Raw genomic sequence first — 14,146 nt, 5'->3', positions numbered from 1 at the left:
GAGCGATTTGCTTTCTATAGCATTGCACGGTGTTTAAGCAAGGGATCTACAATATATACTTCTATATATTGAAAGAGCTTAAAAGATCTTTACATTAAAATAAAGGGATACAATAGTAGGTAATTTGGCTATAAGGACAACTAAAAACGGTATTAATGTTAAATGGTTATAGTTCGAGACTTTATTTTTTTTATCGTGTATTCACCTTTATAATTGTGAGTGGTTAATAACATAGAATTAAACACTTCAATTACCTATACGGTTTATATGGATAAGTTTATTGTTAATAACTAAAATCTAATTTCTGCATCCGTTTAAAGATTAAACATCGAGAAGGAAGAAGGATATGCGCTAAATCCGTGTGTTTTTTAGTAATATTACCAAATCTTGACGAATGAGAACGATTGCGTCACAAACCTCGGTTGTCGCCATGACGTCATGCACGCTGATATTCCTTTTGCTGATGATGTGTCACATGACAACTGTAGAAGGTGGCTCGAAGGAGGACATGCGCACTCTTCTATTCTCGAAACTAAACGATTCCTCCTACACTCCTCGCGTGAGGCCCGTCAAAGACAGCGGTTCTGAACTGAATGTAAGGATGGTAAAAACAATATTCTGCAATAAGTTTTTTTATTAAATCTTTAGTTACAAAGGAAAAATGTACAATACTTTATTAATTGTGTAGTTGTGGTTGGTTTCTTTAATAGTTATTAATAAGAACAAATTATAATTGAAATTCAAATGTAGATGCAGTTTAGAAGCATTCATATAACAAACGATTTGACGTGATTGTTATATGTTTAATTATCTTATATTACTGTGTATGCATATACATTAATTGTTCTTTTATGTCGGCATGTTTAAGGAAATGAGATATTTGATATATTTTATTATAATGCAAACGCTTCTGCCAAATAATACATAAAACATACATTTAATGACTGTGTTGCTTTAATTGTATACTTGTTTTGTAGCGTAGTATGACACGTATTGCAATTTATTTTTTGTAATTGACTTCGTCTCACTTTAAGCAAGCTTTTATAAATAGATCGTTACTCATTTCAGGTCAGCATCGACATGTTCCTTGTGGCTGTCAACAACGTAGATGAAGTGGAACAAATGATCACGTCGACGTCATTCATGAAGATCACGTGGTTGGATATGTTCATGACATGGGCGCCTGCGAATTTCAGTGGGATCTCAAGCATCGAGATTCCCCAAGATGCTATTTGGAAACCAGATTTAGCTTTGGCAAATGCATATGCAACGATAACCGGCCTTGGTGACCCGTTCATTTACCTGACTATTACGAACGATGGTCAAATCACGTGGCGCCCGTATCAGGTTTTCAAAAGCACATGCACGCTTGATATGACGTATTTCCCGTTCGACACGCAGACATGCGACATTCAGCTTGCCACTTGGTCCAGCACAAAGGATCAAATCAATATACAGCCTGGCGAATACGGCTTCAATACCGATAACTTCGAGACTAATGCGAACTGGGACCTCTTGAGCGTTTCCACGTTTGATTCCAGTGACAAAAAGACATCAGCACTTTCTTTCCGTCTCGTACTGAAGAGAAAACCCGTGTATTTCATGGTTAATTTTATCATTCCGATCGTCCTGTTGTCCGTCTTAAACACGTTCGTATTCGCGCTTCCCTGTGAGAGCGGGGAGAAGAGCGGCTATGCCATGGTGCTCTTCCTCTCCTTCGCCATCTTCCTGCTCGTTATCACCGTGGTGATGCCGGAAGGGATGACGTCAATTCCAGTAATGAGCGTTTACCTGCTGCTCGAATGCATGATCAGTACCGTGATAGTGCTTATCACCATGATCCAGCTGCGCCTTCACAATCAAGGCGACGATTCGCCATTGAATCCGCCTCTAAAGTCCTTCACCAAATCAATCTTCAATTTAAAGAACAAAGTTCTATGCTCATCAAATGACGATAGCCGAGTTAGAAGAACACAATCAGCGCTCAATACCGATAGCCGGGCGACTTCAGTAATGTCTGTAGGAAGGGAAATATCAACACGTCGGTTCACTACTACAAGGTCCACACGAAGGCTAACGCCACCAACGTCTCCACCGCCAGCCTATCAAGAAGTCGCGTCCGCTCAAGACGCAATAAGCCAGTCGGTTTTAGTACGCCAGAGCAATCTGAGACGGGTCGAAAACACGGAGGAGGAACAAGAAAAACAGTCCCAATATAAATGCCAGTCGTGTCTGTCAATTATAAGTTCAATTTTCAAGACGAGGACAAATGTTTCCCAAATAGAGATGTCGACACTATCTAAAACCAGCCAGAAAACAGCGTGGACACTTGCGAACATTCTCGGCAAGAATAACAAAGTGGAACCTGATGAATTCTTCGCCGATCCTCCACCCATGGAAGCTTTCTATAAGAAGGGTATGCGAGACCTGAGCGATGACATTCTGTCGGTCCCTCCTGTATCTACACATATGAATCACCCAATCGGCATCGGCCTGCGCTCCGAGGGCGACCCTCCTATGATAGTGCGATCCCCGATCTACGCGGCGGAAATGCAGCCCGACAGATCTCCAACCCCAACTCCTAGCGAGCCCGGACCCGAGCCTGAACAACGTCCGAAAGAAATAGACTGGCCTGACTTTGTATTGGCTTTGGACAATCTATTTTTTGCTATATTTTTTATCCTGAACATCATAGCCATTATTCTTGCATTCGCTATAAGTGGATCTGGGTAAAATAATGAACCTTATTTTTAACTTGATTTCTCGTTGTTGTTTTGTTTTAAAAGCCGGTATGTCTAAACAGAAACACCATAATGTTATACCGGAGCGGGATATCATATTTGACGTGAGCATAGCTTTCGCGAGTTATTAAAAACAAGTGCAAGTGTTCCTCGATTTAAGTTGAGTGATGATAAGCAAGCATTACAATGTATTATGTCGCATTTCGAATTAAAGGCTGTATTCGCTTTTTGTACAAAATTACCAGAAAGAGGTAAATGGAAACCGCTTTTAGGAATACACTTACTTGCCTGCTACTAGTGTTAAATATAACGCGTCTGATGTTATTTATGTATGCGTTTTTTGTACATTTTATTCACTTTCATTCAACTTTATTTGCCTTGCTTGTAGTTTTTATCTATTGTCACATACATTGCAATGTGTGATATATTTTAGTCGCACGTTGTCATGTTGAATGACATCTGACGTGCTATTCTTATATGTGTTATGTGCTGTTCGTGTTATATGCTGTTCGTTTCATTTGGTTGTGTACAATTTGTCTATTATCCCTTGAATACTCGGAGAATAATAATCCAACACCACACTTATTAATTTTACCTTTACAGCAGTTTTCTTAAAACAAAAGTATTAAGTGGGTTTCATATGTCTCTTTATAACATACTGCTCGAAAAGACCATTCTCGAAAAGGCTTTGTTTCTTTTCTATGGCCACATTAATTAAGATATGTACTTGTTTTACATTCTGTTCCGTTATTATTTTACGCTGTGTCAATACCCCTCCAGGAACTGTTACCTCCCCCTGTTTTAGTTTTATTTTGGGGTCTTCTCCCGTACTCCATGGGCGGCGGGGTTCCCGTATCTGTTCCCCTTGTGGCGTGTTTTACCTCCCATTATGTCATTTTAGGAAGAACATGTTTTATTTTCATTGTCTTGCTTTATGGCATTTTGCACATAATAAATGCCCCTTTTCAGTCATCTAGCGTTTGTTCTTTCCTATATGACATACGAGTCCGTCCGGTCTTATACCTTTTTCTTACTAATTAGGACAATACATAAATGTATGCGTTTTTTAAATATAGAACATGTTCAACTACACGTTAGTTTATTGTGTAGAATTACTGACATCTCAATTAAAGATAGTCATTCTATTTCAAAAAATGACATTTTGGGGTAGCACTTTCGGTTATACAGATGGAAAAACTTGGTCAAAACGTTATTTGTACAATACCTAGGCCATGCCAGGTATAGTACAGGTCGCCGGGTCAAGTTTTGACGATTTGTTCACCTCGCATGCAGGTGAGAGCTTCGAGGCAATCAATGCCTCTTGTTTAATGGTTTATTAGTAGTGTTCGCTGTAGCTGTATCTTACATAAGTTTTCATCTTTTGCATATGACATGAAGTGGGTGGGATAAATCGTTCATTGGTAAAATTTAAATTTTAAAATATTTCGTTACGATAAATTATAACTGAAAATATGTAAAGTACATATAATACATTCTTTACTATATGCTATATGTTGGTTGAGTCGTGGGTAATTTTTAAAAATATGTTACATCTAAAATATTTCATAAATATAACCATGAGTCATTACGAAAATTATTATTAACCTTTTGTCGTTTGATTTCATGCCTTTTTCCCAAATGTTTATCGTCTGTTTACATCAAAATAATCAAATGTGTTGACTGTGTCAAACCGGTAAATTGAAAGTAACGTTCTAGGAGTGATCGACGCATGTGTGAGGTACTAAGAGTGATCGATGCAGGTGTGAAGTACTAGCAGTGATCGGCGCAGGTGTGAGGTACTAAGAGTGATCGACGCAGGTGTGAGGTACTAAGAGTGATCGACGCAGGTGTGAGGTGCTAACACAAACACGCATAGAAATGTTCTGTTTTGTCGATCGCAAACTAGAGACGATTTTTTTCTGCTTTGTTCTATACCCATCATAAAAATGCTCACAGTAGCAAATTTGTCGGACTTTTGTTGATTGATTAACTGTTCGTGAGTCATTGTACTTTTAGTGGGGACGCAAATTTATCTGCACGAGTCATAGCGAACTAACTCGGCATTAGCTGCTCCCCCTCCCCTCATCTGCACACCACTCCCCAAGCTGCTAAAACCCTACCGCCCCCCCCCCCCAAAAAAAAATCCATTTTTGTGTACACAATAACTTAACAACAAGCAATGAGTCGATTTTTAAACATTTGTTTTTTATATATTCTATATAAAATGTTCACAATTACACTAAAAGAACCCTTTAAATTATAACTGTCCCTCAAAATCCAATCTGTTGCGAGAATCTGCTTTCGAACTATTCTACGGAAAGTATTCACCCACGGCGCACCATATTTGACGTGGAAATGGTTTACAACAAAGCTGAGTTCTCATGGGTTCGAATTGGTTGTTGAACTGACCTGTCTTTGATTGCAGACCGAAAGTTAACTTAGTTTAATTTTGAATTACAATGTGAATTACTGTGAAACCGAATTATGGATGTTTGCAACGTATTTTTATGGTAGCCAGATCAACGCTCAAATGTTTTTGCAGGTTTGAGGTTTTATGACCGTTTAACGGTAGACTTTTGCGAACAGGCATTGATTTATTCTTTTAATATGGAGTATCCTGCGTTGTTTTGATACCAAGGTTTTGCACATCGGTTAAACAATGATGGAGAAGTGAGCTCCGGTAATTGGCCGGTGTGCCGAGATCAGGATTTTAACCCATTTAAGCCTAGTGGACTCTTCCATCCTTCTAAATTGGATCAATTTATTTCCAAAATTAGGGATGTTCAGTATATGTATTTCTATATTTAGAATATTTCTTACAGAAATTCCTTTAAGCAAACAGCGCAGACCCAAATGAGACGCCGCATCAGGCGGCGTCTCATCTGGGTCTGCGCTGTTTGTCCAGGCCTTTTTTCTAGACGCTATGCATAAATGGGTTAAGGGTAGGATAACTAAACAAAAAAATAAGTCAAATTTATTTTTACTTTATGTATAGTGTGTATAACAAATGGACATTTCTAAGAGATTCGGGAGAGTTGTAACAGCTGGGGGAGGGCAGTTAATGTTTAATCTATTCGCCGTCAAGTTGTCTACATCCGGTGCTTAAAAGTATGTGTTTAACATGTTTAATAAAAGAATGCTCGATCTGGGTTTGCTCTTGGTGCAACAGGATTCTTATAAATTATAGGGTGATACGCCCTTGAGTCGAACAGGTTAGCGATTCAACTGTATGAGCCTTGTTCTGAGAAAACTGGGCTTAACGCATGTGCGTAAAGTGTCATCCCAGATTAGCCTGTGCAGTCCGCACAGTCTAATCAGGGACGACACTTTCCGCTTTTATGGTATTTTTAGTGTCAAGGAAGTCCTTCCTTACCGAAAATCAAGTTTAGGCGGAATTTTTCGTTCAAAGGATGTTTCTTCTACACGAAAACCCAGTTAAGGCGGAAAGTGTCGACTGCACAGGCTATTCTGGAATGACACTTTACGCACAAGCATTATGCCCAGTTTTCTCAGAACGCGACTCTTATAATAACAAGCTCATGTTTCAAAGTTGGGACACATCTTCTGCAAGCTTTAATTATCATATATCGTAATAACATTCTTTAATCAAAGAACTTTTTGTTACCCAGCTTAATTTCGTTGAAAATAACAGGTTATGTATGCTGACTGAACTGGCACATGAGTCGAACACACTCGCCTTGAAGACCTTCACATATCCGTCCCTAGCACTGACTCGGTTAAACATTCCAAACATGCATGACCTTTTACTAATCACAGTAACCAGGGTGCGGAATCAACGGAGTTTTCAGGGGTTTACACACTGGCTGGACAAAATTTAATCACGCCGTTAAGAACTTTATTATTTCAAAAATCTATAGTGCATAAAAGACAGATTTTCTTGCAATTTGTGTCGATATCTTAAGGTATAAGAGTAAATCCTTGAAAACGGCTGAAATCGGTGACAAAATTTCACGTAGCGTAAAACATGACCGTGTTAAATAAATGCGGTAAAATGGAATTTTGGAACAGGAACACATGCTTATAAAATAAAGTAATTCTGATGTATTTCACATTTCCATATTAAAGCAGCATAAAAAAGTGTCTTTTATGCAACAGTTGAACTTCGCACGATAACTTGTTTAAAAATGTTATTTGAAATTAAGCACCACTTACCGTCGTTAAAATCCAATAAATTTAAAAGTGGAACCCCAAATAGTCACGTGATCCTGCAGCCTGGTAACTTTACTGTTTTGACTTTGCAAATAATAACTATGTCAGCATTTTAACGAATAAACTTGTGTTTAAATACCTCAAATTACATAGTCACTTTTAGTGTCCATTTGAACATAACAAAATGGTATCAGTTTTAGCACTGGATCGACAAAGAAAAGAAATCAAATACACAGAGAAAACGTGTTCAATGGTACGCAATAATTTACAACACTGGTGTTGTTTATTGTACCATCTTTGAAACGTCATCGCTAAAGTTGGCTAGACAAAATCGAAACCTATTACGTGAAAAACGGATAAATTTCTAAGCCAATTGAGTCGCGTTCTGAGAAAACTGGGCATAATGCATGTGCGTAAAGTGTCGTCCCAGATTAGCCTGTGCAGTCCGCACAGGCTAATCAGGGACGACACTTTCCGCATTTATGGTATTTTTAGTTTCGTGGAAGTCCCTCCTTACCGAAAATCAAGGTTAGGCGGAAAGTATCGTGCCTAATTAGCCTGTGCGGACTGCACAGGCTAATCTGAGACGACACTTTGCGCACATGCATTAAGCCCAGTTTTCTCAGAACAAGACTCAATGAATAAATTACTTGGGCGTATATACAAATTAACTTGTTTAGTAGTGCGTGAAATCAAAAGTAATTATTAATTTCAATGAGTGTGCATTGAAAACGTTATCTAAGCCATCGTAAAAACTACTAACAAATAATGGAAGTAACTTTGCACCAAGTAAAACCGCTCATTAACCTGTAATCGATACTCGATAAACAGAAGTATAAAGCAATGGTTTCTGTACGTCAAATAACACCTCTATTGTATATATGATATCTATGTGTCGTATTAACGAGCGATTTGCTTTCTATAGCATTGCACGGTGTTTAAGCAAGGGATCTACAATATATTTATATATATATATATATATTGAAAGATCTTAAAAGATCTTTACATTAAAATTATGGGATACAATAGTAGGTAATTTGGCTATAAGGACAACTAACAACGGTATTAGTGTTAAATGGTTATAGTTCGAGACTTTATTTTTTTTTATCGTGCATTCACCTTTATAATTGTGAGTGGTTAATAAAATAGAATTAAACACTTCAATTACCTATACGGTTTATATGGATAAGTTTATTGTTAATAACTAAAATCTAATTTCTGCATCCGTTTCAAGAGTAAACATCGAGAAGAAAGAAGGATATGCGCTAATTGCATGTGTTTTTTAGTAATATTACCAAATCTTGACGAATGAGAACGATTGCGTCACAAACCTCGGTTGTCGCCATGACGTCATGCACGCTGATATTCCTTTTGCTGATGATGTGTCACATGACCACTGTAGAAGGTGGCTCGAAGGAGGACATGCGCACTCTTCTATTCTCGAAACTAAACGATTCTTCCTACACTCCTCGCGTGAGGCCCATCAAAGACAGCGGTTCTGGACTGAATGTAAGGAGTGTAAAAACAATATTCTGCAATAGGTTTTTTTATTAAATCTTTAGTTACAAAGGAAAAGTGTACAATACTTTATTAATTGTGTAGTTGTGGTTGGTTTCTTTAAAACTTATTAAGGTAGCGCACCCCTAATGGGCACATATCCAAATATAATCTAATTAATTATTTTCTCAATCAGCATCATTTCACTGTACTACATGCAAATTTGTAGGTAGGCTTTCAATGCTTTTTAAAAAAAATATACCGATTTTTTCAAAACCACCCCCACGCTCGGCTTTTGTCCAGTTTATTTTCACCCCTGGGGTATATAAAGATTCCATAATTCATTCAAATTTCCAAATATGGGCATGCAGTTGGTGTGTATAGATGCAGTAAAGGTAATTTAAGTTTAAACAAGATGAAAAATGTATTCTTGTACAGACATTCATTTTTTACAATTTTTAATCTATGGAAGAGCGCCATGAAATGTGGGAGATTTCAGCCAAGTAAAAATTGGGTCGGTTAAAAACAAAGTGTCATAATATTCAAAATAGTATCATTTAAGTTATATTTAAAACGTTGTTTTTATAGAAGCACTATATACAGCAAAAATACCAAAAAATAGACAGATTTACCGTTTACTTTTTGAAATAAAAATAAAAATGCAACATGCATCATTCGTATTTTCAGCAGTAAAACGCCCAATTTAGACATAACGTTGTTTTAATTTAAAAATTGAAGGATGTGCATAAAAATGTCAACATATTTAACAATAATCATAGCATATATGCTATATTAAATCAAATTACGTTAGAAAAGAAATAAAACGCGTCACAAAAAGTATGTGATGTCGGCACGATTCGAACCTGCGCGGGAAGATCCCAAAAGATTTTTGTCCATTGCCTTAACAACTAGGCCACGACAACTTCACATTTGTGCAAGCTTAAATTAGATATCCATAAGTAAACAGTTAAAAAGTCCGTTTATCTTTGAAGAAATCGCGAAATGGTATTTTTTTTAGATGATATTTGGATCAAAGTCAATATTTATTGTGAAAATAATGTATTCTAAAGGAATTACGTAAACATATATCAACATTCGAAGTTTGGAGAAAAAAAATGCATCTCTCGGAAATAACCGATCATTGAAGATCGGCAATGATCGTAAAAAAAATCGCGGGAAATCATTAGGGGTGCGCTACCTTAATAGTGACAAATTATAATTGAAATTCCAAATGTAGATGCAGTTTAGAAGCATTCATATAACAAACAATTTGACGTGATTGTTATATGTTTAATTATCTTATATTACTGTGTATGCATATACATTAATTGTTCTTTCATGTCGGCAAGTTTAAGGAGATGAGATATTTGATATATCTTATTATAATGCAAACGCTTCTGCCAAATATTACATTAAACATACATTGAATGACTTTGTTGCTTTAATTTTATACTTGTTATGTAGCATAGTATGACACGTATTGCAATTTATTTTTTGTTATTGACTTCGTCTCACTTTAAGCAAGCTTTTATAAATAGATCGTAACTCATTTCAGGTCAGCATCGACATGTTCCTTGTGGCCGTCAACAACGTAGATGAAGTGGAACAAATGATCACGTCGACGTCATTCATGAAGATCACGTGGTTTGATATGTTCATGACATGGACGCCTGCGAATTTCAGTGGAATCTCAATCATCGAGATTCCCCAAGATGCTGTATGGAAACCAGATTTAGCTTTGGCAAATGCATATGCAACGATAACCGGCCTTGGTGACCCGTTCATTTACCTGACTATTACGAACGATGGTCAAATCACGTGGCGCCCGTATCAGGTTTTCAAAAGCACATGCACGCTTGATATGACGTATTTCCCGTTCGACACGCAGACATGCGACATTCAGCTTGCCACTTGGTCCAGCACAAAGGATCAAATAAATATACAGCATGGCGAATACGGCTTCAATACCGATAACTTCGAGACTAATGCGAACTGGGACCTCTTGAGCGCTTCCACGTTTGATTCCAGTGACAAAAAGACATCAGCACTTTCTTTCCGTCTCGTACTGAAGAGAAAACCCGTGTATTTCATGGTTAATTTTATGATTTCGATCGTCCTGTTGTCCGTCTTAAACACGTTCGTATTCGCGCTTCCCTGTGAGAGCGGGGAGAAGAGCGGCTATGCCATGGTGCTCTTCCTCTCCTTCGCCATCTTCCTGCTCGTTATCACCAAGGTGATGCCGGAAGGGATGACGTCAATTCCAGTAATGAGCGTCTACCTGCTGCTCGAATGCATGATCAGTACCGTGATAGTGCTTATCACCATGATCCAGCTGCGCCTTCACAATCAAGGCGACGATACGCCATTGAATCCGTCTCTAAAGTCCTTCACCAAAGCAATCTTCAATTTAAAGAACAAAGTGATATGCTCATCAAATGACGATAGCCGAGTTAGAAGAACACAATCAGCGCCCAGTACCGATAGCCGGGCGACTTCAGTAATGTCTGTAAGAAGGGAAACATCAACACGTCGGTTCACTACTACAAGGTCCACACGAAGGTTAACTCCACCAACGTCTCCACCGCCAGCCTATCAAGAAGTCGCGTCCGCTCAAGACGCAATTAGCCAGTCGGTTTTAGTACGCCAGAGCATTCTGAGACGGGTCGAAAACACGGAAGAGGAACAAGAAATACGGTCCCAATATAAATGCCAGTCGTGTCTGTCTTTTATAAGTTCAATTTTCAAGACGAGGACAAATGTTTCCCAACTAGAGATGTCGACACTATCTAAAACCAGCCAGAAAACAGCATGGACACTTGCGAACATTCTCGGCAAGAATAACAAAGTGGAACCTGATGAATTCTTCGCCGACCCTCCACCCATGGAAGCTTTCTATAAGAAGGGTATGCGAGACCTGAGCGATGACATTCTGTCGGTCCCTCCTGTATCTACACATATGAATCACCCAATCGGCATCGGCCTGCGCTCCGAGGGCGACCCTCCTATGATAGTGCGATCCCCGATCTACGCGGCGGAAATGCAGCCCGACAGATCTCCAACCCCAACTTCTAGCGAGCCCGGACCCGAGCCTGAACAACGTCCGAAAGAAATAGACTGGCCTGACTTTGTATTGGCTTTGGACAATCTATTTTTTGCTATATTTTTTATCCTGAACATCCTAGCCATTATTCTTGCATTCGCTATAAGTGGATCTGGGTAAAATAATGTACCTTATTTTTAACTTGATTTCTCGTTGTTGTTTTGTTTTAAAAGCCGGTATGTCTAAACAGAAACACCATAATGTTATATCGGAGAGGGATATCATATTTGACGTGAGCATAGCTTTTGCGGGGTTATTAAAAACAAGTGCAAGTGTTCCTCGATTTTAGTTGAGTGATGATAAGCAAGCATTAAAATGTATTATTTCACATTTCGAATTAAATGCTGTATTCGCTTTTTGTACAAAATTACCAGAAAGAGGTCAATGGAAACCGCTTTTAGGAATACACTTACTTGCCTGCTACTAGTGTTAAATATAACGCGTCTGATGTTATTTATGTATGGGTTTTTTTGTACATTTTATTTACTTTCATTCAACTTTATTTGCCTTGCTTGTAGTTTTTATCCATTGTCACATACATTGCAATGTGTGATATATTTTAGTCGCACGTTGTCATGTTGAATGCCATCTGACGTGCAATTCTTATACGTGTTATATGCTGTTCGTGTTATATGCTGTTCGTTTCATTTGGTTGTGTACAATTTTTCTATTATCCCTTGAATACTCGGAGAATAATAATCCAACACCAAACTTATTAATTTTACCTTTACAGCAGTTTTCTTAAAACAAAAGTATTAAGTGGGTTTCATTTGTCTCTTGATAACATACTGCTCGAAAAGACCATTCTCGAAAAGGCTTTGTTTCTTTTCTATGGCCACATTAATTAAGATATGTACTTGTTTTACATTCTGTTCCGTTATTATTTTACGCTGTGTCAATACCCCTCCAGGAACTGTTACCTCCCCCTGTTTTATTTTTATTTTTGCGGTCTTCTCCCGTACTCCATGGGCGGCGGGGTTCCCGTTCCTGTTTCCCTTGTGGCGTGTTTTACCGCCCATTATGTCATTTTAGGAAGAACATGTTTTATTTTCATTGTCTTGCTTTATGGTATTTTGCACATAATAAATGCCCCTTTTCAATCAGTCATCTAGCGTTTGTTCTTTCCTATATGACATACGAGTCCGTCCGGTCTAATAACTTTTTCTTACTAATTAGGACAATACATAAATGTATGCGTTTTTAAAATATAGAACATGTACAACTACACGTTAGTTTATTGTGTAGAATTACTGACATCTCAATTAAAGATAGTCATTCTATTTCAAAAAATGACATTTTGGGGTAGCACTTTCGGTTATACAAATGGAAAAACTTGGTCAAAACGTTATTTGTACAATACCTAGGCCATGTCAGGTATAGTACAGGTCGCCGGGTCAAGTTTTGACGATTTGTTCACCTCGCATGCAGGTGAGAGCTTCGAGGCAATCAATGCCTCTTGTTAAATGGTTTATTAGTAATTTTCGCTGTAGCTGTATCTTACATAAGTTTTCATCTTTTGAATATGACATGAAGTGGGTGGGATATATCGTTCATTGGTAAAATTTAAATTTAAAAATATTTCGTTACGATAAATTATAACTGAAAATATGTAAAGTACATATAATACATTCTTTACTATATGCTATATGTTGGTTGAGTCGTGGGTAATTTTTAAAAATATGTTACATCTAAAATATTTCAAAAATATAACCATGAGTCATTACGAAAATTATTATTAACCTTTTGTCGTTTGATTTCATGCCTTTTTTCCAAATGTTTATCGTCTGTTTACATCAAAATAATCAAATGTGTTGGCTGTGTCAAACCGGTAAATTGAAAGTAACGTTCTGGATGAGTCGTGGGTTTTGATTGACTGTTCATAGTTTAAGTCAAGACGTGCATGCTGTAAACACCATGAAGGTCATAATATACTAAATAGTTACCCTATACAATTCAATGTAAAAGCGACATCTTTGAGCGAAAATAAATGCAACATTTATTTGAGACCCCTATAACCTACCTTTTCTTAAAGGCCATTCTAAGCGGAGTTGATTTGTACAATAAAAAAGATATGTCATGTACGAACCAAGAAAGAACTTGTCAAAAGTCAAAATCGACTGTTTTTGCAACTTTTTTCCGGCCGTTTTCTAGTGGAATGTAACCTTTTTCGGTGCAATGTTTTACTATAGTCTTTAAGTTTATCATATGTCAGGGATTTTGTAGTGAGCACCTATTCACGCCGTACTTTTTTCTCCAAATAATAAAGCCAGAACAATAGTTTAAAGTGTACAACATGCCTTCGAATCAACTAGGATATTTTTTTAGAGAGTACAGTCCTACATGAAACGGTTATTAAGTATACTGTAACCTTAACAAAGACACTGCAGAGGAGGTTACTTTATTTGGTGATTGCCATTAGAAGAAAACAACAGTGACAAGTTTATCATGTTTTTTTCAAACACTTTAGATCTATAATCAACTTTGTGTTTTTAAGTAAACAACTGTATTGTATTTAGCATCACATTCAATATGCATATCAACAATTAAAATCAACTTTGTGCTTTTTAAGTAAACAACTGTATTGTATTTAGCATCACATTCAATATGCATGTAAACAATTATATCAATTGCACAACAG

At 37.4% G+C, this 14,146-nt stretch overlaps 2 protein-coding genes across 2 annotated transcripts; both read left to right on the top strand.

Annotated features, from left to right (window-relative positions):
• Window positions 1-227: 227 nt before the first annotated feature.
• Window positions 228-1,373, top strand: LOC127840653 (acetylcholine receptor subunit alpha-like). Its single transcript, XM_052369066.1, has 3 exons — window positions 228-595; window positions 1,069-1,254; window positions 1,359-1,373. The coding sequence occupies exons 1-3, from the start codon at window positions 395-397 to the stop codon at window positions 1,371-1,373; spliced, it is 402 nt and encodes a 133-aa protein (XP_052225026.1). The 5' UTR covers window positions 228-394.
• On the top strand, window positions 1,247-3,697 carry LOC127842424 (acetylcholine receptor subunit delta-like). The gene has a single exon (XM_052371919.1). It carries the CDS (start codon window positions 1,375-1,377, stop codon window positions 2,731-2,733), a length of 1,359 nt encoding a protein of 452 aa, XP_052227879.1. The 5' UTR covers window positions 1,247-1,374; the 3' UTR covers window positions 2,734-3,697.
• Window positions 3,698-14,146: the final 10,449 nt, after the last annotated feature.

The sequence above is a fragment of the Dreissena polymorpha genome, chromosome 8 (assembly GCF_020536995.1).
Source record: "Dreissena polymorpha isolate Duluth1 chromosome 8, UMN_Dpol_1.0, whole genome shotgun sequence".
NCBI classification, from domain to species: domain Eukaryota; kingdom Metazoa; phylum Mollusca; class Bivalvia; order Myida; family Dreissenidae; genus Dreissena; species Dreissena polymorpha.
This window is presented reverse-complemented; position numbering and strand designations above follow the sequence as displayed.

What these genes read in the sequence shown, in the direction of transcription:
- LOC127840653 (XM_052369066.1), top strand. Translation starts at nt 395, where the DNA reads ATGAGAACGATTGCGTCACAAACCTCGGTTGTCGCCATGACGTCATGC. An exon ending in ACAGCGGTTCTGAACTGAAT is followed by an intron (nt 596 to 1,068) that starts GTAAGGATGGTA and finishes TACTCATTTCAG; the next exon opens with GTCAGCATCGACATGTTCCT.
- LOC127842424 (XM_052371919.1), top strand. Translation starts at nt 1,375, where the DNA reads ATGACGTATTTCCCGTTCGACACGCAGACATGCGACATTCAGCTTGCC.